This window comes from Danio aesculapii, chromosome 17, assembly GCF_903798145.1.
Source record: "Danio aesculapii chromosome 17, fDanAes4.1, whole genome shotgun sequence".
In the NCBI taxonomy this organism is placed as follows: domain Eukaryota; kingdom Metazoa; phylum Chordata; class Actinopteri; order Cypriniformes; family Danionidae; genus Danio; species Danio aesculapii.
In genome coordinates this window covers 46684091-46710474 of record NC_079451.1, presented here as the reverse complement: position 1 = coordinate 46710474, position 26384 = coordinate 46684091, and the positions used below count along the sequence as shown (strand labels likewise).

The 26384-nt window shown below is 28.4% G+C and overlaps 2 protein-coding genes across 5 annotated transcripts in view; one reads left to right on the top strand and one right to left on the bottom strand.

Annotated features, from left to right (window-relative positions):
* fuca2 (alpha-L-fucosidase 2) overlaps positions 1-22545 on the bottom strand; it is a 43880-nt gene extending 21335 nt beyond the window's left edge. The window contains exons 1-3 of one of the 2 annotated variants that reach the window (XM_056476498.1): positions 22467-22545; positions 14504-14720; positions 9800-9987 (exon numbers count right to left, since the gene is read on the bottom strand). In XM_056476498.1, coding sequence (XP_056332473.1) covers positions 9800-9987; positions 14504-14688 — 373 coding nt within the window. In that variant the 5' untranslated portion in view covers positions 14689-14720; positions 22467-22545. Of the gene's footprint in view, positions 1-9799; positions 9988-14503; positions 14823-22466 lie in introns of those variants that run through there. The other variant, XM_056476497.1, reaches the window with a different exon arrangement.
* On the top strand, positions 15552-22818 carry LOC130244197 (putative deoxyribonuclease TATDN3). Of its 3 annotated transcripts, none has more exons than XM_056476500.1 (10): positions 15552-15661; positions 15748-15780; positions 15855-15928; positions 18386-18464; positions 18565-18627; positions 19299-19408; positions 19496-19551; positions 21719-21831; positions 22481-22558; positions 22639-22818. In XM_056476500.1, exons 1-10 carry the CDS (start codon positions 15608-15610, stop codon positions 22780-22782), a joined length of 804 nt encoding a protein of 267 aa, XP_056332475.1. In that variant the 5' UTR covers positions 15552-15607; the 3' UTR covers positions 22783-22818. The 3 variants fall into 3 exon arrangements, with proteins under 3 accessions (XP_056332475.1, XP_056332474.1, XP_056332476.1); XM_056476499.1 differs by having other exon boundaries at positions 22478-22558; XM_056476501.1 differs by lacking the exon at positions 15855-15928 and having other exon boundaries at positions 15611-15661; positions 22478-22558.
* Positions 22819-26384: the final 3566 nt, after the last annotated feature.

Below are 26384 nucleotides of genomic sequence, written 5' to 3'. Positions count from 1 at the left end.
TTTAGTCTATTATTATTACTATGCTAATATTTAGTCTATTATTATTACTATGCTGGTATTTAGTCTAATATTATTACTATGCTAATATTTAGTCTATTATTATTACTATGCTAATATTTAGTATATTATTATTACTATGCTAATATTTAGTCTATTATTATTACTATGCTAATATTTAGTATATTATTATTACTATGCTAATATTTAGTCTATTATTATTACTATGCTAATATTTAGTCTATTATTATTACTATGCTAATATTTAGTCTATTATTATTACTATGCTGGTATTTAGTCTATTATTATTACTATGCTAATATTTAGTCTATTATTATTACTATGCTAATATTTAGTCTATTATTATTACTATGCTAATATTTAGTCTATTATTATTACTATGCTGGTATTTAGTCTAATATTTTTACTATGCTGGTATTTAGTCTATTATTATTACTATGCAGGTATTTAGTCTAATATTATTACTATGCTGGTATTTAGTCTATTATTATTACTATGCTGGTATTTAGTCTAATATTTTTACTATGCTGGTATTTAGTCTATTATTATTACTATGCTGGTATTTAGTCTATTATTATTACTATGCTGGTATTTAGTCTAATATTATTACTATGCTGGTATTTAGTCTATTATTATTACTATGCTGGTATTTAGTCTAATATTATTACTATGCTGGTATTTAGTCTATTATTATTACTATGCTGGTATTTAGTCTATTATTATTACTATGCTGGTATTTAGTCTATTATTATTACTATGCTGGTATTTAGTCTATTATTATTACTATGCTGGTATTTAGTTTAATATTATTACTATGCTGGTATTTAGTCTATTATTATTACTATGCTGGTATTTAGTCTAATATTTTTACTATGCTGGTATTTAGTCTAATATTATTACTATGCTGGTATTTAGTCTATTATTATTACTATGCTGGTATTTAGTCTATTATTATTACTATGCTGGTATTTAGTCTATTATTATTACTATGCTGGTATTTAGTCTATTATTATTACTATGCTGGTATTTAATCTATTATTATTACTATGCTAATATTTAGTCTAATATTATTACTATGCTGGTATTTAGTCTAATATTATTACTATGCTGGTATTTAGTCTAATATTATTACTATGCTGGTATTTAGTCTAATATTATTACTATGCTGGTATTTAGTCTAATATTATTACTATGCTGGTATTTAGTCTATTATTATTACTATGCTAATATTTAGTCTATTATTATTACTATGCTAATATTTAGTCTATTATTATTACTATGCTGGTATTTAGTCTAATATTATTACTATGCTGGTATTTAGTCTATTATTATTACTATGCTGGTATTTAGTCTATTATTATTACTATGCTAATATTTAGTCTATTATTATTACTATGCTAATATTTAGTCTATTATTATTACTATGCTGGTATTTAGTCTAATATTGTTACTATGCTAATATTTAGTCTATTATTATTACTATGCTAATATTTAGTCTATTATTATTACTATGCTAATATTTAGTCTATTATTATTACTATGCTAATATTTAGTCTATTATTATTACTATGCTGGTATTTAGTCTAATATTATTACTATGCTAATATTTAGTCTATTATTATTACTATGCTAATATTTAGTATATTATTATTACTATGCTAATATTTAGTCTATTATTATTACTATGCTAATATTTAGTATATTATTATTACTATGCTAATATTTAGTCTATTATTATTACTATGCTAATATTTAGTCTATTATTATTACTATGCTGGTATTTAGTCTATTATTATTACTATGCTGGTATTTAGTCTATTATTATTACTATGCTAATATTTAGTATATTATTATTACTATGCTAATATTTAGTCTATTATTATTACTATGCTAATATTTAGTCTATTATTATTACTATGCTGGTATTTAGTCTAATATTTTTACTATGCTGGTATTTAGTCTATTATTATTACTATGCAGGTATTTAGTCTAATATTATTACTATGCTGGTATTTAGTCTATTATTATTACTATGCTGGTATTTAGTCTAATATTTTTACTATGCTGGTATTTAGTCTATTATTATTACTATGCTGGTATTTAGTCTATTATTATTACTATGCTGGTATTTAGTTTATTATTATTACTATGCTAATATTTAGTCTATTATTAATACTATGCTAATATTTAGTCTATTATTATTACTATGCTAATATTTAGTCTATTTTTATTACTATGCTGGTATTTAGTCTATTATTATTACTATGCTGGTATTTAGTCTAATATTATTACTATGCTGGTATTTAGTCTATTATTATTACTATGCTGGTATTTAGTCTAATATTTTTACTATGCTGGTATTTAGTCTATTATTATTACTATGCTGGTATTTAGTCTATTATTATTACTATGCTGGTATTTAGTCTATTATTTTTACTATGCTGGTATTTAGTCTATTATTATTACTATGCTGGTATTTAGTCTATTATTATTACTATGCTGGTATTTAGTCTATTATTATTACTATGCTGGTATTTAGTCTATTATTATTACTATGCTGGTATTTAGTCTATTATTATTACTATGCTGGTATTTAGTCTATTATTATTACTATGCTGGTATTTAGTCTATTATTATTACTATGCTGGTATTTAGTCTAATATTTTTACTATGCTGGTATTTAGTCTAATATTATTACTATGCTGGTATTTAGTCTAATATTTTTACTATGCTGGTATTTAGTCTATTATTATTACTATGCTGGTATTTAGTCTATTATTATTACTATGCTGGTATTTAGTCTATTATTATTACTATGCTGGTATTTAGTTTATTATTATTACTATGCTAATATTTAGTCTATTATTATTACTATGCTAATATTTAGTCTATTATTATTACTATGCTGGTATTTAGTCTATTATTATTACTATGCTAATATTTAGTCTATTATTATTACTATGCTAATATTTAGTCTATTATTATTACTATGCTGGTATTTAGTCTAATATTATTACTATGCTGGTATTTAGTCTATTATTATTACTATGCTGGTATTTAGTCTATTATTATTACTATGCTAGTATTTAGTCTATTATTTTTACTATGCTGGTATTTAGTCTATTATTATTACTATGCTGGTATTTAGTCTATTATTATTACTATGCTGGTATTTAGTCTATTATTATTACTATGCTGGTATTTAGTCTATTATTATTACTATGCTGGTATTTAGTCTAATATTATTACTATGCTGGTATTTAGTCTATTATTATTACTATGCTGGTATTTAGTCTATTATTATTACTATGCTGGTATTTAGTCTATTATTATTACTATGCTGGTATTTAGTCTATTATTATTACTATGCTGGTATTTAGTCTATTATTTTTACTATGCTGGTATTTAGTCTATTATTATTACTATGCTGGTATTTAGTCTATTATTATTACTATGCTGGTATTTAGTCTATTATTATTACTATGCTGGTATTTAGTCTATTATTATTACTATGCTGGTATTTAGTCTATTATTATTACTATGCTGGTATTTAGTCTATTATTATTACTATGCTGGTATTTAGTCTATTATTATTACTATGCTGGTATTTAGTCTATTATTATTACTATGCTGGTATTTAGTCTATTATTATTACTATGCTGGTATTTAGTCTATTATTATTACTATGCTGGTATTTAGTCTATTATTATTACTATGCTGGTATTTAATCTATTATTATTACTATGCTAATATTTAGTCTAATATTATTACTATGCTGGTATTTAGTCTAATATTATTACTATGCTGGTATTTAGTCTAATATTATTACTATGCTGGTATTTAGTCTAATATTATTACTATGCTGGTATTTAGTCTAATATTATTACTATGCTGGTATTTAGTCTATTATTATTACTATGCTAATATTTAGTCTATTATTATTACTATGCTAATATTTAGTCTATTATTATTACTATGCTGGTATTTAGTCTAATATTATTACTATGCTGGTATTTAGTCTAATATTATTACTATGCTGGTATTTAGTCTATTATTATTACTATGCTAATATTTAGTCTATTATTATTACTATGCTAATATTTAGTCTATTATTATTACTATGCTGGTATTTAGTCTAATATTATTACTATGCTAATATTTAGTCTATTATTATTACTATGCTAATATTTAGTCTATTATTATTACTATGCTAATATTTAGTCTATTATTATTACTATGCTAATATTTAGTCTATTATTATTACTATGCTGGTATTTAGTCTAATATTATTACTATGCTAATATTTAGTCTATTATTATTACTATGCTAATATTTAGTCTATTATTATTACTATGCTAATATTTAGTCTATTATTATTACTATGCTAATATTTAGTATATTATTATTACTATGCTGGTATTTAGTCTAATATTATTACTATGCTAATATTTAGTCTATTATTATTACTATGCTAATATTTAGTCTATTATTATTACTATGCTGGTATTTAGTCTATTATTATTACTATGCTAATATTTAGTATATTATTATTACTATGCTAATATTTAGTCTATTATTATTACTATGCTAATATTTAGTCTATTATTATTACTATGCTGGTATTTAGTCTAATATTTTTACTATGCTGGTATTTAGTCTATTATTATTACTATGCAGGTATTTAGTCTAATATTATTACTATGCTGGTATTTAGTCTATTATTATTACTATGCTGGTATTTAGTCTAATATTTTTACTATGCTGGTATTTAGTCTATTATTATTACTATGCTGGTATTTAGTCTATTATTATTACTATGCTGGTATTTAGTCTAATATTATTACTATGCTGGTATTTAGTCTATTATTATTACTATGCTGGTATTTAGTCTAATATTATTACTATGCTGGTATTTAGTCTATTATTATTACTATGCTGGTATTTAGTCTATTATTATTACTATGCTGGTATTTAGTCTATTATTATTACTATGCTGGTATTTAGTCTATTATTATTACTATGCTGGTATTTAGTTTAATATTATTACTATGCTGGTATTTAGTCTATTATTATTACTATGCTGGTATTTAGTCTAATATTTTTACTATGCTGGTATTTAGTCTAATATTATTACTATGCTGGTATTTAGTCTATTATTATTACTATGCTGGTATTTAGTCTATTATTATTACTATGCTGGTATTTAGTCTATTATTATTACTATGCTGGTATTTAGTCTATTATTATTACTATGCTGGTATTTAATCTATTATTATTACTATGCTAATATTTAGTCTAATATTATTACTATGCTGGTATTTAGTCTAATATTATTACTATGCTGGTATTTAGTCTAATATTATTACTATGCTGGTATTTAGTCTAATATTATTACTATGCTGGTATTTAGTCTAATATTATTACTATGCTGGTATTTAGTCTATTATTATTACTATGCTAATATTTAGTCTATTATTATTACTATGCTAATATTTAGTCTATTATTATTACTATGCTGGTATTTAGTCTAATATTATTACTATGCTGGTATTTAGTCTAATATTATTACTATGCTGGTATTTAGTCTATTATTATTACTATGCTAATATTTAGTCTATTATTATTACTATGCTAATATTTAGTCTATTATTATTACTATGCTGGTATTTAGTCTAATATTGTTACTATGCTAATATTTAGTCTATTATTATTACTATGCTAATATTTAGTCTATTATTATTACTATGCTAATATTTAGTCTATTATTATTACTATGCTAATATTTAGTCTATTATTATTACTATGCTGGTATTTAGTCTAATATTATTACTATGCTAATATTTAGTCTATTATTATTACTATGCTAATATTTAGTATATTATTATTACTATGCTAATATTTAGTCTATTATTATTACTATGCTAATATTTAGTATATTATTATTACTATGCTAATATTTAGTCTATTATTATTACTATGCTAATATTTAGTCTATTATTATTACTATGCTAATATTTAGTCTATTATTATTACTATGCTGGTATTTAGTCTATTATTATTACTATGCTAATATTTAGTATATTATTATTACTATGCTAATATTTAGTCTATTATTATTACTATGCTAATATTTAGTCTATTATTATTACTATGCTGGTATTTAGTCTAATATTTTTACTATGCTGGTATTTAGTCTATTATTATTACTATGCAGGTATTTAGTCTAATATTATTACTATGCTGGTATTTAGTCTATTATTATTACTATGCTGGTATTTAGTCTAATATTTTTACTATGCTGGTATTTAGTCTATTATTATTACTATGCTGGTATTTAGTCTATTATTATTACTATGCTGGTATTTAGTTTATTATTATTACTATGCTAATATTTAGTCTATTATTAATACTATGCTAATATTTAGTCTATTATTATTACTATGCTAATATTTAGTCTATTTTTATTACTATGCTGGTATTTAGTCTATTATTATTACTATGCTGGTATTTAGTCTAATATTATTACTATGCTGGTATTTAGTCTATTATTATTACTATGCTGGTATTTAGTCTAATATTTTTACTATGCTGGTATTTAGTCTATTATTATTACTATGCTGGTATTTAGTCTATTATTATTACTATGCTGGTATTTAGTCTATTATTTTTACTATGCTGGTATTTAGTCTATTATTATTACTATGCTGGTATTTAGTCTATTATTATTACTATGCTGGTATTTAGTCTATTATTATTACTATGCTGGTATTTAGTCTATTATTATTACTATGCTGGTATTTAGTCTATTATTATTACTATGCTGGTATTTAGTCTATTATTATTACTATGCTGGTATTTAGTCTATTATTATTACTATGCTGGTATTTAGTCTAATATTTTTACTATGCTGGTATTTAGTCTAATATTATTACTATGCTGGTATTTAGTCTAATATTTTTACTATGCTGGTATTTAGTCTATTATTATTACTATGCTGGTATTTAGTCTATTATTATTACTATGCTGGTATTTAGTCTATTATTATTACTATGCTGGTATTTAGTTTATTATTATTACTATGCTAATATTTAGTCTATTATTATTACTATGCTAATATTTAGTCTATTATTATTACTATGCTGGTATTTAGTCTATTATTATTACTATGCTAATATTTAGTCTATTATTATTACTATGCTAATATTTAGTCTATTATTATTACTATGCTGGTATTTAGTCTAATATTATTACTATGCTGGTATTTAGTCTATTATTATTACTATGCTGGTATTTAGTCTATTATTATTACTATGCTAGTATTTAGTCTATTATTTTACTATGCTGGTATTTAGTCTATTATTATTACTATGCTGGTATTTAGTCTATTATTATTACTATGCTGGTATTTAGTCTATTATTATTACTATGCTGGTATTTAGTCTATTATTATTACTATGCTGGTATTTAGTCTAATATTATTACTATGCTGGTATTTAGTCTATTATTATTACTATGCTGGTATTTAGTCTATTATTATTACTATGCTGGTATTTAGTCTATTATTATTACTATGCTGGTATTTAGTCTATTATTATTACTATGCTGGTATTTAGTCTATTATTTTTACTATGCTGGTATTTAGTCTATTATTATTACTATGCTGGTATTTAGTCTATTATTATTACTATGCTGGTATTTAGTCTATTATTATTACTATGCTGGTATTTAGTCTATTATTATTACTATGCTGGTATTTAGTCTATTATTATTACTATGCTGGTATTTAGTCTATTATTATTACTATGCTGGTATTTAGTCTATTATTATTACTATGCTGGTATTTAGTCTAATATTTTTACTATGCTGGTATTTAGTCTAATATTATTACTATGCTGGTATTTAGTCTATTATTATTACTATGCTGGTATTTAGTCTAATATTATTACTATGCTGGTATTTAGTCTATTATTATTACTATGCTAATATTTAGTCTATTATTATTACTATGCTAATATTTAGTCTATTATTATTACTATGCTAATATTTAGTCTATTATTATTACTATGCTAATATTTAGTCTATTATTATTACTATGCTGGTATTTAGTCTATTATTATTACTATGCTAATATTTAGTCTATTATTATTACTATGCTAATATTTAGTCTATTATTATTACTATGCTGGTATTTAGTCTAATATTTTTACTATGCTGGTATTTAGTCTATTATTATTACTATGCTGGTATTTAGTCTAATATTTTTACTATGCTGGTATTTAGTCTATTATTATTACTATGCTGGTATTTAGTCTAATATTTTTACTATGCTGGTATTTAGTCTATTATTATTACTATGCTGGTATTTAGTCTATTATTATTACTATGCTGGTATTTAGTCTATTATTATTACTATGCTGGTATTTAGTCTATTATTATTACTATGCTGGTATTTAGTCTAATATTTTTACTATGCTGGTATTAAGTCTATTATTATTACTATGCTGGTATTTAGTCTATTATTATTACTATGCTAATATTTAGTCTATTATTATTACTATGCTAATATTTAGTCTATTATTATTACTATGCTGGTATTTAGTCTATTATTATTACTATGCTGGTATTTAGTCTATTATTATTACTATGCTGGTATTTAGTCTAATATTATTACTATGCTGGTATTTAGTCTATTATTATTACTATGCTGGTATTTAGTCTATTATTATTACTATGCTGGTATTTAGTCTAATATTATTACTATGCTGGTATTTAGTCTATTATTATTACTATGCTGGTATTTAGTCTATTATTATTACTATGCTAATATTTAGTCTATTATTATTACTATGCTAATATTTAGTCTATTATTATTACTATGCTGGTATTTAGTCTATTATTATTACTATGCTGGTATTTAGTCTATTATTATTACTATGCTGGTATTTAGTCTAATATTATTACTATGCTGGTATTTAGTCTATTATTATTACTATGCTGGTATTTAGTCTATTATTATTACTATGCTGGTATTTAGTCTATTATTATTACTATGCTGGTATTTAGTCTATTATTATTACTATGCTGGTATTTAGTCTATTATTATTACTATGCTGGTATTTAGTCTAATATTTTTACTATGCTGGTATTTAGTCTATTATTATTACTATGCTAATATTTAGTCTATTATTATTACTATGCTAATATTTAGTCTATTATTATTACTATGCTAATATTTAGTCTATTATTATTACTATGCTAATATTTAGTCTATTATTATTACTTTGCTAATATTTAGTCTATTATTATTACTATGCTAATATTTAGTCTATTATTATTACTATGCTAATATTTAGTCTATTATTATTACTATGCTAATATTTAGTCTATTATTATTACTATGCTAATATTTAGTCTATTATTAATACTATGCTGGTATTTAGTCTAATATTATTACTATGCTGGTATTTACAAAAATTACTTTAATAAGGGCTTTAAAACACAGTTATGTAGCAACAAGTTACAGTAGTTTAGTTATGTAGTTAACAATGCCTCAATGTATACCCAGCCTCTAATGGTAAAAATTATTTGATTATATATAATTTTAATCACATTAAAAAAAAAGTCTGGCAAAACATTGTGACTGACATTTACTGTATATTTTAGTAATTGCTGCAAAAACTAAAATACGTTACAGTTTAATTATGTGTTATTAAAATAATTACAGTTACATAATATGCGGAAATAAAATGCAGTGTAGTCTGTGTCGGAATTTCCCACAAACCTTCATGATGTTTGGTTGTGAGGACAATATATCTGGCGCCAGACGAAGCGAAGATGTCCACCCACTCGTTAGGATCAAAGAATTCAGCCGTAAACTGAGGAGCAAAGTCAGTATATGTGAAGCCGGGAGGATAATTCTGCTCCATAAACTTCACATAAGATGGCCATTTCTGTCCCTGCCAGTACCACCTGTCAGAAAACAACACAAATTAATCACATATACATTATATACAGTTGAAGTCATAATTATTAGCCCTCCTGAATTACTAGCCCCCCTGTATATTTTTTCCCATGTTTTGTTTAACGGAGAGAAGATTGTTTTCAACACATTTCTAAATATAATAGTTTTAATAACTCATTTCTAATAACTGATTTCTTTTAGCTTTGCCGTGAAGACAGCACGTAATATTTTACTAGATATTTTTCAACATACTTGTATGCAGCTTAAAGTGAATTAGTTAATTAGGCAGGTTAGGGTAATTAGGCAAGCCATTGTATAACAATGGTTTGTTCTGTAGATGATCAAAAAATCTATATTGCTTAAGGGGGCTAATAATATTGAGCTTATAATGATTTTAAAAAAATTAAAAACTGCTTTTATTCTAGCCAAAATAAAACAAACAAGACTTTCTCCGGAAGAATAAATATTATAGGAAATACTGTGAAAAAATCCTTGCCAAATGATGTTTGGGAAATATATGATAAAGAAAAACAATTCACAAATTCACAATAATTTTGACTTAAATTGTTTATAAACACTGTCTTAAATTTCTTTAATCCTGTCTAAAAACAAAAAAACAAAACAAAAACAAAAAAGTTTGTCTAAAGGCTGCTTGACTGTGCTAAAGAATGCATTAAGATGTTAGTTTTAATTATTTTGTATTTTTTACTAGTTCTATCAACTATTATTAAAACACTTCCATGTTCAATTTTTTATTGCGAAAAAACAAACACCATTTCAGTACAAATAGTTTACATATTATCTTTGTTGTTGCTTTTTTTACAAAAGAGAAGAAAAAAATATTGAAAAAGGGGGAAAATAATAATAATAATAATGATAATAATAATAAGGGGAAAAGAAAAATGGAAACAAGAACAATAAAAGTGTGCAGAAAATTACCACCAACTGAATGCAGACATTTAACAATCACAATCAAATGTTCAGATACATCGTCAATGTTGAAATATTTACAATTAAACAGGATGAAATAATAATAGTTAAAAACAAACAAAAATTAAATTACCATGAAATAAATAAATTAAAAAGGAAGGAGAGTGCATCTATTAAATGGAAGGCAAGACGTTAAGAGAGTTAAAGTAAGTTATAAAACATTGACACTTTTTAAGTTAAATTAGTTTTCACAGAGCATCTAACCTTTTCCAACTTTAGAAAACGCATGGTATCCACAAGCCATTGTGATGTAGTTGGAGGCTTATTTAATTTCCAGTGAAGTAGAATACAACGCCTAGCTAATAATGAGGTAAAGGCCAAAATATCAAGTTGTTTAGAATTGAACTGGGGCCAAATCTTTGGAACCCCATAAATGGCAACATCAAGGGATGGGTCTATATTTACCTGCAACACCTTAGACATAATTAATTAATTAATCCAGTAATTCTGTAACATAGCACACATAAAGAACATCTTAAATGACTTAAATTACACTGTGGTGCATCACATCTGTCATCAATATTGGGAGAAATTTCAGATAGCCTGGTTTTTGAGAAATGGATTCTATGAAAAACTTTTAATTTTATCAGGCTAAGGCAAGCACAAATTCTACTAGAACGTATTTTCTGCAGCGCACCAAGCCACCATTCTTTCTCAAAACATAGTCCCAAATTCATTTTCCCAAGATTTTTTAATTTTAGTAAGAGAACAATCATCCAAGCTTAAAATGCTCCCATATATTTTAGAAATCTGTGATTTGTGTTGAGAGTTTAGTTGCAGTAACTCTTCCCATACATGTAGCTTAGGCAGAGATGGATAACCTAAAAATAAAGTAGCAGAGCAATGTCTAGCCTGTAAGAATCTAAAAAAATGGGATTCTGACAACTCCATTTCAGAGGAAAGTTGTGCATAGTTACAAAAAAGACCATCTCTATACAGGTCCTGATCATTAAAACACTTCTAAAGCATTTATAATATCTTACTCAATGTTTATTTCAGCATTTATTTAAGTCATTTATAAAATCTGTTTATATTTGTTATGCCCCGTGTGGCTCGGAGGATGAAAAGGGCTAAACAAAATGCAGACACCCCAATATATTTTTAAATTCCCCTGAGACGTTAGTTGCTATGGATCGACACAGACAATGAACGTGGCAAAATGTTGTTCACTTTATTTACAATAAAGATAAGACATGAAGTAACAATAAACATTTTGTCTTTGATTATTAATGAAAGATTAATAGAAATTCTAACAAATGTATTTCTCATTGTAACCTTACTGGAACTTATTGGTAAAACGTGCATAAAATCTTATTTTACTGGGCAATCTGAAAAAGCAACATGGATTAACACATCATGTTATTATTTTATAATCGATTCATTTAAATGAGTTCAGTTTTTGCAAATAATTACCTTACAGTAATTTTGATATAATATAACTTAAAAGTACAATATCTGGGGGAAGCATGCATTTAATTGCATGAAAATATTAACAATTAATTTTTGCACATTCAACATTTCAAAGAAATCTAAACTACAAAGACTACTCTTAGACTAATCTGCAAAAAAAAAATCTAAGAAAATAAATAAATGTAAATTAAATGTATTTTTACAGATTCTTGTTTTATGCAAAATATAATAAAAATAGATACTAATGGTTGAACTTCTACAGCTATGTACATACAGCTCTGGGGACAAAATGACACCACTTCAAAACTTTCCATTAATAGATTATTTTGAGCAACAGGTTAATTTTTGTTTTATTTTCTAAACTAATAATAACATTTTCAGATTTTCAAATGAGAATTTGATCATTTACAGCATCGCAGACCTTTTCTTTTAATAATATAAGCTGGATTTCCACCAGATGGCACTAATCTACTTCCATTTTATAAGAAATAAATTTGCTTATAAACATTAGTTAAAAAACAAGAAAAAGGTGCTTTATATATATATATATATATATATATATATATATATATATATATATATATATATATATATATATATATATATATATATATATATATATATATATAAAACAATTTATATAGAAATAAACAGTCCATAATTTAGGTGTGAACACTATTTACTAAAATTAAATGCCTTCAAAATAATTAGATTTTATTAAATAAATAAATAAACAAAATATACTGTTTTCATTTCTTGTTTGTTTTGATACTCCTAAATGAGCAGAATTACATATTAATCAAGGTTTTTCCACAACAATATTTATTGCAGCACATATGCAAATCATATGCAAAAAAAAAGGATCTTAGTACAGTCGTTAAACTTTCTAGCATGGCTTTTGTATTGGGGTAAAGTCGATTGTTCTTGTTAGAACTACTTATGGCTATTATCAGTTTGTGAAATTTTAGTACACAATCTAAATAAATATCACATGAAAATTCACTTTAATTCAGTATCTAGTTTCAGTATCTGTCTCTACTGTACTCAGTCTACTCTTCATTGAAGTAAAGTTGGTTTATATTCACACATTCAGACGTTCTCTGTATATGATATATAATAATATCATTTCAGAAAAGTATTCTTTGCAAATTCTGAATATTAAAATCATTTTAGAAGCCAATGACTACCAAAGTACAACATTGTTCACAGTCAATTAAATAGTGCTAATGTTGTTTTGAAGACATACTAACATGTTATTTCAGACCGAATATTCAAAGTATCATGGTGAATAATATAGGGAGGGTGTCACAAGTTGCCACTGAACGAATGTGCGAATATAAAACCATTGTATCAGTTTTCTGTTTTTGTTGTTTAACATTACTTGTACGTGTATCTTTTGCTATACCTTTTTTAGTTTTTAAATATTTTATTTCTATATTGTTTAACTGAATCTGAATTAAATAAAGCAAATAAATAAAATTATTTTAAAACTGCACAACTATAAATTTTATCCAGCTTTAGAGCATTAATAAAGGGTGTCTCAACTGTACCATGGTACTGTTTAAACTGTAATCTATATGGGTACATTGGAGACAAAAATCCACCTCATGTTTATGAGCTTATTGTGCAACATAAACTACTCATGGCTATTAATAGTTTGTGATAATTTAGTGCACAATCAAAATAAATATCACGTGAAAATTCACTCAAACTCAGCATCTTGTTTTTGTGTGGCGAATAAAAAAACGACAAGTGCCTCTACTGTACTCAGTCTACTCTATACACTGAGGTAAAGTTGGTTTATATTCACACATTCAGACTTTCTCTGTATAAAATATGTAACAATATAATTTTAGAAAAGTAATCTTTGCAAATTCAAAATTGGGAAATCATAATATCAGCAAATGACTATCAAAGTACAACATTGTTCACAGTCAATTAAATAGTGCTAATGTTGTTTTCATGTCATACTAACATGTTATTTGAGACCAATATTTAAAGTACCATGGTAAACAATATAGGGAGCGTGCCACAAGTTGTCACTGAACGAATGTGAGCATTTAAAACCACCTTTACCTCAATACACTAATCGTGGTGAGGCTATTTTTGTTGTTGCAGACTTACCAGAACCATTCACTGCCAAAGCTGGGAACTGAAAACACTCCCCAATGGATAAAAATACCGAATTTGGCCTGATCGAACCATTCCGGTAGAGGTCTTGAATCAATGGACTCCCACGTAGGCTGATATTGACAAACACAGCCGCCGATCAGGAGTAAAAAAACGGACAAAACACCGAAGTAACGCATCGTCCTGATCCACAGCGATCACATGAGAGGTGCTGAAATCACATGATAAAGGCAAAACATCAGCAAAACGCCTGGAATATACAGGAACTGGTTCAACTTCCTCATTTTGACAACTTGTCTGACATGAAAACAACAGTGCTACGAGGTACTATGGCGAAGGCAGCGGTTATGAGTATTAATTACGTACTGCGACGTTTGGGAATTGTGATTGGCTGGAGCACAGAAAAAACGCTCACGGTCTTATTAATATTCATTACATCAGAGTTTTATTCTCTTATTATTGAAGAGTAATTAAACACTACAAGAAATAACATAAATTTAGATACACAGTAATGAATAATATCCACGAGTACTATGATAAAGGGAAAAAAAAGATGAAAACTTAATAATAATGAAAAAATAACGAATAATTATAAAAATAAATACATAAAATATAAACATAATACTATAGATAATTATATAGTAATTATAACAGTAAACAGTGATTTAATTAGTAAAAATATATAATAAATAAATGTATATATAACCAAATAAAATACATTTTCTACATTTTCCTTAGGACACAATTGAAAATTACCAATACCAGGGGGAAATTTTTAAAATTGTCTAAAATCGAGTCATAATTCATTCATTTTTGCTATTAATAATATTTTTTTAAATCTTAATATAGACTAGTCATCAAATAGATCAGACTTCACGTGTAATCATTCATTCCTGTCTATTTTAAGCTATTGATATCTAGAGTTTGCCTCGTTTTAGTCAATATGTCTATTAATTTGATTTAATACATCTTTTTTATCATTTAATAAATCTTTTCCGTAGTGGGAGGCGTAAACTGTAGCGTCACATCCGCTTCTGTTGTTTACATCCGCCGACCCATGTGCACTGTAGTTTTGAGCGATCTGAAGACTCTAAATCCATGCATGGTTATATCGACTGCCACTGTCATATATCCGCCGAGGATTTTGACAGCGTAAGTGATACATTTGCTTTATAAAAGTACCATAAAGCTACCCGAGAATGTTTTCTAATCAGCCATGTGTGTTGTGTTTATTTTAGGACATCGACGATGTCGTTGCGGAGTCTAAAAAGGTAGCTATATTCTGCTTTAATGTACACTTTATAGTCATGATAAGCGGGGATTAATGCTGTAATTTCATTTTTAGGCAGGGCTTGTTGCCCTTCTTGCTGTAGCAGAACATGCTGGTGAATTTGAGAAAATTATTCAGCTCTCACAAAGGTATATCTCATATTCTTGAGAATCATATTTTTAGCAAACTCAGCTAATGGCTTTAAAGGGATAGCTCATATATATATATATATATATATATATATATATATATATATATATATATATATATATATATATATATATATATAAATTAACTTTTCTTCAGGACATGCAGGCGACATTAAAAAGAAGATTTTAGCTGAATCTGAGCTACTTGGTGATTAGTGTAATGCAAGTCAATTGCTCAAAACTAACATGTACAAACAAAAGTATTGCCTGTTGCTCCTTATGATAAATTGAGGTCTTATGAAGCAAAACCAAGAGCCTGTTCAAGATTAACAAGTTAATTTGGTGCTAAACATGTTTATGATCATGCTTCATTCATTTTCCTTTGGCTTAGTTTCTTTATTTATCAGATAGAAGTTGGTTTTATATTCGCAAATTTGTTCATTTAGAAGTCTCTGTATTGTTTACCATGTTACTTTGAATATTCGATTGGAATTAGCATGCAAGTATGACTTAAACAACATTAACACTATCTGATTGATTGTAAACAATGCTGTCGTTGGCTGCTTATATAATTTCCATATTTAGAAATTGCAAAGAATACTTTCCTAAAATTATATTATTAAGGAGAATGTCTGAATATCCGAATATAAAACCAACATTACCAACATTACTACAGTGAAATGAACCGCCATCATATCCAGCACATGTTTAAACACTTATTCACACACACACACACTCATACACTACGGGCAATTCAGCTTATTCAATTCACCTATACCACATGTCTTTGAACTGTGGGGGAAACCAAAGCACCCGGAGGAAACTCACGCGTACACGGGGAGAACATGCAAACTCCACACAGAATTGCCAACTGACCCAGCCGGGACTCGAACCAGTGACCTTCTTGCTGTGAGGTGACAGTGCTAACCACTGAGCCACCGTGCCATCCCTGAACAAGCTTCCTAATGTACAAATGCATTATATACCTGTGGGTGCAGACTTGTCATGAGCTGACACTGTTTGTTAGTGTTTTTAGTAGTCCTGGGCAAAAACTTATTGTGATTAATCACATCCAAAATAAAAGTTTTTTTTGACATTATATATGTTGTGTTTACAGTTGAAATTCTATATATATATATATATATATATATATATATATATATATATAACACACGTATATAAATACCCACATATCTGTTTTATACAAGTAGTATCATGTCTAGTGTGTAAACATTAGTATTTAAGCTAATAATTTATGTAGTTTATTTTTTTCCCCATATTCTGTTTAACAGAGAGATTTTATTCAACACATTTCTAAACATAATAGTTTTAATAACTCATCTCTAATAACTGATTTATTTTATCTTTGTCATGATGACAGTACATAATATTTGACTTGATATTTTTCAAGACACTTCTATACAGCTTAGTGACATTTAAAGGCTTAACTAGGTTAATTAGGTTGATAAGGCAAGTTAGAGTAATTAGGCAAGTTATTGTATAACGATGGTTTGTTCTGTAGACTATCTGAAAAAAAATTGCTTAAAGGGGCTAATAATATTGACCTTAAAATAGTTTTTAAAAATTTAAAAACTGCTTTTATTCTAGCTGAAATAAAACAAATAAGACTTTCTCGCCAATAGCCTAGTGGTTAAGTGCGCCGACATATAGCACCATGGTGTTCATGGCAACCCGAGTTCGATTCCCGGCTCAGGGCCCTTTGCCGACCCTTCCTCTCTCAATACTTTCCTGTCTGTAACCTTCACTGTCCTACGCAAATTAAAGGTGAAACCCCCCTAAAAAATTATTATTAAAAAAATAAAACAAATAAGACTTTCTCCAGAAGAAAAAATATCAGACATACTGTGAAAATTTCCTTGCTCTGTTAAACATAATTTGGGAAATATTTAAAAAAGAGAAAAAAATAATAGGGGGCTAATAATTCTGACTTCAACTGTATTTACATAATTTATTAAAAAAAAATTAAGTTTCTTGCACTGACAGATCTCACACTCCATACACACTCACATTCACACACACTTAAACACTACGGCCAATTTAGTTTTTCCAATTCACCTATAGCGCATGTGTTTGGACTGTGGGAGAAAGCGGAGCACCCGGAGGAAACCCACACCAACACAGTGCAAATCACTGAGCCACCGTGCAGCCTAAAGTGAAAAGTCTAGAAATTAGATTTTTAGCTTAGTTTCTTGCACAGACAGATCTCACCTTTCAGAAGTTTCATAAGCCTCAACATATTAGCAGTAGGTATTAATGTAGTTTTGCCTGTGTGATTTTTTTTTGGCTCTCAAAGTGTCAATACACATTTTATGAGTCACCAACTTTTTAAAAGTAGAGCATTAAAGAGCATTTTTAGCTAAAAATCCTCTTTAATGCTTTACTTTAAAAAAAGAGCACATTTATATTTTGTGTTATGAATGATCTTTTATCCTATAGGTTCCCTGGATTCATTTTGCCATGTCTTGGAGTTCATCCCGTCCAAGATTCGACACAACCCAGAGGTGCTGTACCTGAGGTCAGAAATGTGTGCACATTTATATTACAAAAATCTGCTTATTTAATAATTGTATTTACCTGTCTTACATATTGACACATTTCATTTTTCTCCTTTACAGGATTTAGATGCAGCTTTACCACTGATCGACAAATACAAAGAGCACATTGTGGCTATCGGTGAGGTTAGACATATATTATATATTAAATAACTACTTGTTTTTGAGGGTTATGTAATTATAGAATAGACTTATGTGAGTTGGTATGCGTTTAAAGGAATAGTTAAATTAAAATTAAAACCTACATTTTAATTTACCACCTACATTTAAGGGGACCTATTATGCAAAAATCACTTTAAAAGGGTTTTAAACACAGTTCTGTGGAAACAGTGTGTAAATATAACCAGTTTCAAATGGTAAAAATGTATTGATTATATTTGTTATAATCACACTTGATAAAAACAGTCTGCAGAAACACTTTGATTGACATTCTCTCTTTGTACGTGTCATCAGAGGGGGAAAGCCCCGCCCACAAGTGACCATCTCTCCCTCATTAGCATAGGACGTTAGTCTTGTTTTTGAATCTGCCACTATGCTGACACACAGGCATTTGTAGCTCCACCCTCTTTTTAATAGAGCACAATCTCATTTGAATTTAAAGCGACAGTCACCAAAAGTGCATTATAGTAACCAAAGCCTCAAAGAGTTATAAAACATTATCTGTGTGGTATTTTGAGCTGAAACTTCACACACACATTCTAGGGGCATCAGAGACTTATTTTTACATTTTGTTAAAAGGGTCATAATAGGTCCCTGTTCAGTAATAAGTGATGTCTTTCTGAATGAATCACATGTAGGTTGGCTTGGATTTCTCACCTCGAGTAGTCAACAGTGATGCTGGGAAAGACGGTCAGAGAAAAGTGCTCATTCGACAGGCTGAAATCGCAAAACAGTTAAATCTGCCTCTGTAAGTTTTTTTGTACAGTTTTTTGTATTTTTCATCTCCTATAGGGTTGCATCTTTCATATATTAATGCATTTTGTCTGTCTGTTAGGAATGTACACTCAAGATCTGCTGGAAGACCAACCATACATCTTTTGAAGGAGTTGGGTATGCATAATAAACATATATACATCTGCAGTGTTTCTTTACAGTTGGAGACAAAATTATTAGCCAAAATATATATTATTTAGATGACATGGTGGCTCAGTGGTTAGCACTGTGACCTCACAGCAAGAAGGTAGCTGGTTTGAGTCCCGGCTGGGTCAGATGGCATTTCTGTGTGGAGTTTGCATGTTCTCCGTGTGTTGGCGTGGGTTTCCTCCGGGTACTCCAGTTTCCTCCACACTCCAAACACGTGATATAATGGCCCATTTCCACTGAGTGCTACGGTACGGTACGAGTCACCTTTATCAGGCTTGCATTTCCACTGCCAAAAGGGTACCAATGGTAAGCGTGGTGTACGATAGAAAGTTTCGCTCGATGTCATTCTCGCTCGCGAAAATGTCAAAATCCAGCTGTACGGGCGTTCACATATCATATGAGAAGCACTTCTCACGAAACAGATGCTTTATACAGCCTACTGTAATGTCTGCAATTATATAAAACAAATAAATAAATGCAACATATATGAACACATACAGACCCTTACAGTGTCTGATATGTTACCAATTATAGAAAGAATACACACAGCATACATTTAGGCCTTATTTGGGTTCAAAAACAACACGCAACATATAGCCACAGTCAGTGCAAACCTCTCATCTGTATCTTTAATCTTTGCCAGCGCATGTAACTTATGATATAGTATTACGGTGTAATGTGTAGCCTGTGTATTTAATAATGGCGCTTCTTTTGTTTTCTTTCTCCTGGCTTATGTTTGCACTAATGATGTTTCTCTGTAAACCAATAGCATTCAGCTGTGCGTCTTGCTTTACCTTATGGAACCCTTTGTCATGCTAGGAACCCTTTTGAAAGGCTACACAAAAAGTGGTACGGTACGGTTTGCTTTTTGGTACCTTTGACAGCGGAAACTGCCATAAAAGCGTACCGAACCATACCTTACCACTCAGTGGAAATGGACCATAACTAAATTGGCCTTATATGAGTGTGAATGTGAGTGTGTATGGATGTTTTCCAGTACTGGGTTGTGGCTAAAAGGGCATCTGATGTGCAAAACATATGCTGGAACAGTTGGCGGTTCATTCCGCTGTGGCGACCCCTGATAAATAAGGGACTGAGCTGGAAAAAAATGAATGAATGGATGAATAATAATTTAAGTAATTTTTCCAATATTTCCTAAGTGATGTTCATTCATTCATTCATTTTCTTTTCGGCTTAGTCCCTTTATTAATCTGGGGTCGCCACAGCGGAATGAACCGCCAAATTATCCAGCATATGTTTTTACACAGCGGATGCCAGCTGCCACCCATCTCTGGGAAATATCCATACACACTCACTCACACTCATACACTACGGACTATTTAGCTTACCAAAACCACCTGTACCGCATGTCTTTGGACTGTGGGGGAAACTCACGCGAACGCTGGGAGAACATGCAAACGCCACACAGAAATGCCAACTGACCCAGCCGAGGCTTAAACCAGCGACCTTCTTGCTGTGAGGTGACAGCACTACCTACTGCGCCACTGCGCCACCCCTAAGTGGTGTTTATCAGAGATTTTTTTTAACACATTTTAAACAAAATAAGTTTAATAACTAATTTCAAATAACTTTTTTGTCTTTGCTATGATTACATATATGATTATGATTACACACAGTATATATATTTTTACTAGGTATTTAGCAAGATACTAGTATTCAGGTTAAACTGAAATTTAAAGGCTTAATTTGGTTAATTATGCAAGTTATTAGTCAACATTTGTTCTGTAGCCAATTGAAAAAAAAATCATTTCTTAAGGGGGCTAGCGATATTGACCTTAGTGGTTTTTAATTTTAATATATTTATCTATTTTATTCCAGCCAAACAAAAAGAAATCATACTTTATCCTGAGAACATTATAATAATAAAACACACTCAAATACAATAGGAAATACTAAGAAAAATGTCTTGTTTTGTCATTGTTCTGCTAAACATCACCTGGGAAATATTTTAAAAAGATAAAAAAAATGTATAGAAAGGCTAATCATGTTGTCTTTGACTGAATCATGTTGTCTTTGACTGAATCATGTTGTCTTTGACTGAATCATGTTGTCTTTGACTGTATAAATTGGTTGATTTTCATAATTATGGCATTTTAGTCTTGTCTCCTTTCAGGTGTAGAAAATGCACTTCTTCATGCATTCGACGGAAAGCCTTCAGTTGCATTGGAGGGCGTTAAAGCGGGTTATTTTTTCTCAATACCTCCATCTATTGTAAGAAGTGATCAGGTAAGTAGAGCTAATAATATGTTGGCTCAATACTTGCAAGAATTATTAGCCCTGCTGAATTATTAGCCCCGCTGAATTATTAGCCCAGCTATATAATTTTTGTCCCATATTTCTGTTCCCAACACATTTCTAAACATAATAGTTTTAATAACTCATTTATAATAACTGATTTTATCTTCGCCATGATGACAGTGTGTAATATTTGACTAGATATTTTTTAAGATACTAGTATTCAGCTTAAAGTGACATTTAAAGGCTTAATTAGGTTAACTAGGCAGGTTAGGGTAATTAGGCAAGTCATTGTATAACAGTGGTTTGATCTGTAGACAATCAAAATAAATATTGCTTAAAGGGGCTAATAATATTGACCTTAAATGGTCTTTAAAAAATTAAAAGCTGCTTTTATTCTATTCGAAATAAAACAAATAAGACTTTCTCCAAAAGAAAACATTTTATGGGAAATACTGTGAAAATTTCCTTGCTCTGTTAATCATCATTTGGGAAATATTTTGAAGAAGAACAAATATTCACAGAAGGGCGAATCATTTTGACTGTATGTCTAAATTTTCACTGTCTATAAAACACCACAGTGCATTTATTAGTCACACATCACATGTTTGTTTTTTTTCAATCACCTTATGATAAGAAGCAGAAACTGGTGAAACAGGTTCCTCTGGAGAGCATGTGTTTAGAAACGGACTCTCCTGCGCTCGGACCTGAAAAACAGGTACAGGGGATTTTATTTCTGTGACGAAACATGTTTTAATATGTTCCTAAAACTGATTTACATTTGTGTTTTTACTCTAGGTGAGGAATGTACCGAGGAACATCAGCATTAGTGCCGAATACATCGCCAAAATCAAAGGCATCCCCTTGGAGAAAGTCATAGAAGTCACTACCCAGAATGCCCTGCACCTCTTCCCCAAATTAAAAACATTTATCAAAGCTTGACATTAAAAGTGCACCTCTGCTTGACTTTTTAATAGATATATCTATTGTATGATCCATTCTTTTACTTCTTCTTTCAGTTCTATTTACCTGAACACAAGGACAAAAATTGCACAAAAGACAACACTGTAAAAAATAAAAATACATAAAATAATAACAGATCTAATAATTAAATAACAGCTACCCTAACAAAGTACGTTTTAAGAGATGATGTAAAACAATCAGGGATTCTGCAAAGCGATTATCAGAGAGTAAAGTTTCACAATTTAGGTGCCAATGCCATAGATTTTAACTGTGTTGACCTATATTTTACAGTCTGGTGTTGACTAAGCAGTTAAAAGACCAGCTTCAGATGAACGTGAAGCAATCTTTGCAATCTTTTTGCATTTTAAATAATTTGAGTAATAATTTAGATAATTTGTTGTGAAAGCAAACCAATGTTATATAAATATTTAAAATCATGGAATACAATTTTTATCTAAACATATTTATCATATAATCGTCTTTGAGACTTTTGTGATATTCTGCAAACACACTGTTAATGATTTGATAATGATGTTAATGATTTTAAATGACACATTATTTAACTGTAATATGAACACATTTAAAAAGTGTGAAGACGCAAAGATCCTCTATTTAATCATTTGAGTTTTCATTTAAAATATAACATTTTGTTTATGATTGGAAGAAAATTTGCAATTTTTTTTGCATTTTTCTTTTACATTTTGAATAATTTGATGAATAATTTGAATAAATTATGTGTTGTGAAATTAAATCAGTGATTTATGAATACTTATAATCATGGAATAAAAAATTGTGTTTAAACATAATTACATATATAAACATATTTATCATATAATCATAATTTAGCCTTTATGCAAATTATTTTTCTAAATTACACTGTATTTAACTTATATGAACTGTATTTTACTGTAGGACAATTGTGCACTATAATAATTTTTTTTTTAAAGTTGCATTGTGAAAATCACTGAATCTTTTTTTGTGGAAAGGACAGTGGAGGTTACAGACAGGAAAGTATTGGGAGCCGAGAGAGGGGACGGGTCAGCAAAAAACCTCGAGCCGGGAAACAAACTATGGTTGCTGTAAGCACCATGGTGCTATATATCAGCACAATTAACCACTAGGCAAATGGCGCTGACAAATCACTGTATCGTTTATAGCGATTTAACACTAAATAGACAGTATTGGGGGTAACGCATTACAAGTAATGCGAGTTACGTAAAAATATTACTTTTCTAGTAACGAGTAAAGTAACACATTACTTTTAAAAATTAAGTAATAATATTTGAGTTACTTTTTAAAAAATGTATTGCGGGATACTTTTCAGTTTGGTTAATTTGCTTTTAAAAAATAAATTGCTGAATTAAAATAAACGTAATTACGTTGAATCCCGCACGCAATGAGAAAATACTGGAACGGACAGAAACGAAGATGGCAAAGCCTTACATTTCTGCCATGGAAATATTCTCATTATTTTGAACACATTGCAGAAAAATTAAATAAGATTATTATAAACTTTCATTAATCTGTATACAGTTGAAGTCAGAATTATTAGCCCCCCTGTTTATTTTTCCCCCAATTTCTGTTTAACGTAGAGATTTTTTCAACACATTTCTAAATATAATAGTTTTAATATCTCATTTCTAATAACTGATTTATTTTATCTTTGCCATGACAGTAAATAATAATAGACTAGATATTATTCAAGACACTTCTATACAGCTTAAAGTGACATTTAAAGGCTTAACTAGCTTAATTAGGTTAACTAGGCAGGTTAGGGTAATAAGGCAAGTTATTGTATAATAATGGTTTGTTCTGTAGACAATCGAAAAAAATTAGCTTAAAGGAGCTAGTAATTTTGACCTTAAAATGGTTTTAAAAAATTAAAAAACAGTTTTTATTCTAGACGAAATAAAGCAAATAAGACTTTCTCCAGAAGAAAAAATATTATCAGACATACCACATAACACAATCTCACGGCAACTCGTAACTTTTTGATTTAGTAGCTAATCGTACAATTTAGTACGATTTGCACATCCCCCTATGACGATTGGGTTTAGGGGTAGGGTTAAGCGCCATGCCTCCTTTTTAAAATCATACAATTTTGTACGACTGAACTTGTACGAATTCGAACGAATTAGCCACTAACCTGACTAAACGTAAAATACTTACATTTTCTCGTGAGATCAGGCTGGACATACTGTAAAACTTGCTCTTTCTTGCTCTGTTAAACATCATTTGGCAAATATTTAAAAAAAGAAAAAATTCAAAGGGGGCTAATAATTCTGACATCAACTGTATATAGCATGTAAAACTCTGGAGTCCGGAAGTTATTGGAAGATAACAACAATGTGTTTTTAAGGTAAATAAAGGTCATACAGTGCGTTATTGATTGCAGAGCTCCTCTATAAAAAAAAAAACTCGGCTCTGAAAGAGATCAAGCCACAGCCAAGTCTGAAAAAGTAACTCAAAAGTAACGTAATGCATTACTTTCTATAAAAAGTAACTAAGTAATGCAAGTTACTTTTTTGGGGAGTACATGAGTAAATATTGTAATGGATTACTTTCAAAAGTAACTTTCCCCAACACTGTAAATAGATATATGGTGCTGTAAATGAAAATACAGTGTTTTTGCTGTAATTGACTTACAGTTGTTAACAGTGCATGTAAAGATCACCTTCAAGCATATTTGTTGGGATGTTCAGAAACATTACATGTATTTAGTGGAAACTAACCACTTTATTTTTTAAAACATGTAAATAATTTTGTAAATGTGCAAGAGTTTACACTTTATAACTAGCATAACAAAATGCATCATACGGTAAAACATTTTAGGATACAAACGGTTATTATTATAATCACAAATGAATTTAATATGATAACATATACCTGCGGTTGATTTTCCTCTATGTCTAGGTTGGTTTTGGGTCAATCTTCTCCTAACAGAATAATACAGAAGGTTATATTACAAGGCAATATCGTTTATCTCAAATTTGATTGGTTATTCTTATCATTTTTCTTGGTTACTAGGGAAAGGAAAACCTGCATTTCTTGATGAACTTAGTTTAACTCAAGTCATGAGGTTTTATACAGTATTTATATTTAGAAAGTCTATTGTTTCCTGTTTCCTCATTGCAGCATGCTAACGTTTGAGAAAGTAGTTTTCCAAAGCATATGAAAGTTAAACGTGCAAGAAAATGCTAATGTTAATTATAAATGAATAATTTCCTTCACATTTAATTGTGTGTTGCAGTTAATTAGAGAATAATATAATGAATATTGTAGTTGATTTGACACCTTTATATTAAACTATGTCAATATTTATTTAGGTCTGTACAGTATATGGTTTCAACACTGTAAATAAAAACAATAAAGTTAGTCAGCAAAGAAAACAAGGTTTGTGCATAATAAGGAATACTATTCTGGATATTTTACAGTTTGTTTGACTTATATTATTTTACACACGACCTGACAAAAGTCTTGTCATCTAAGTTTTATAAACAAATGATAACTTGACTTCTAGTTGATCATTTGGTATCAGAAGTGGCTCATATGAAAGGCAAAAGCCTCTAGATTACACTTAT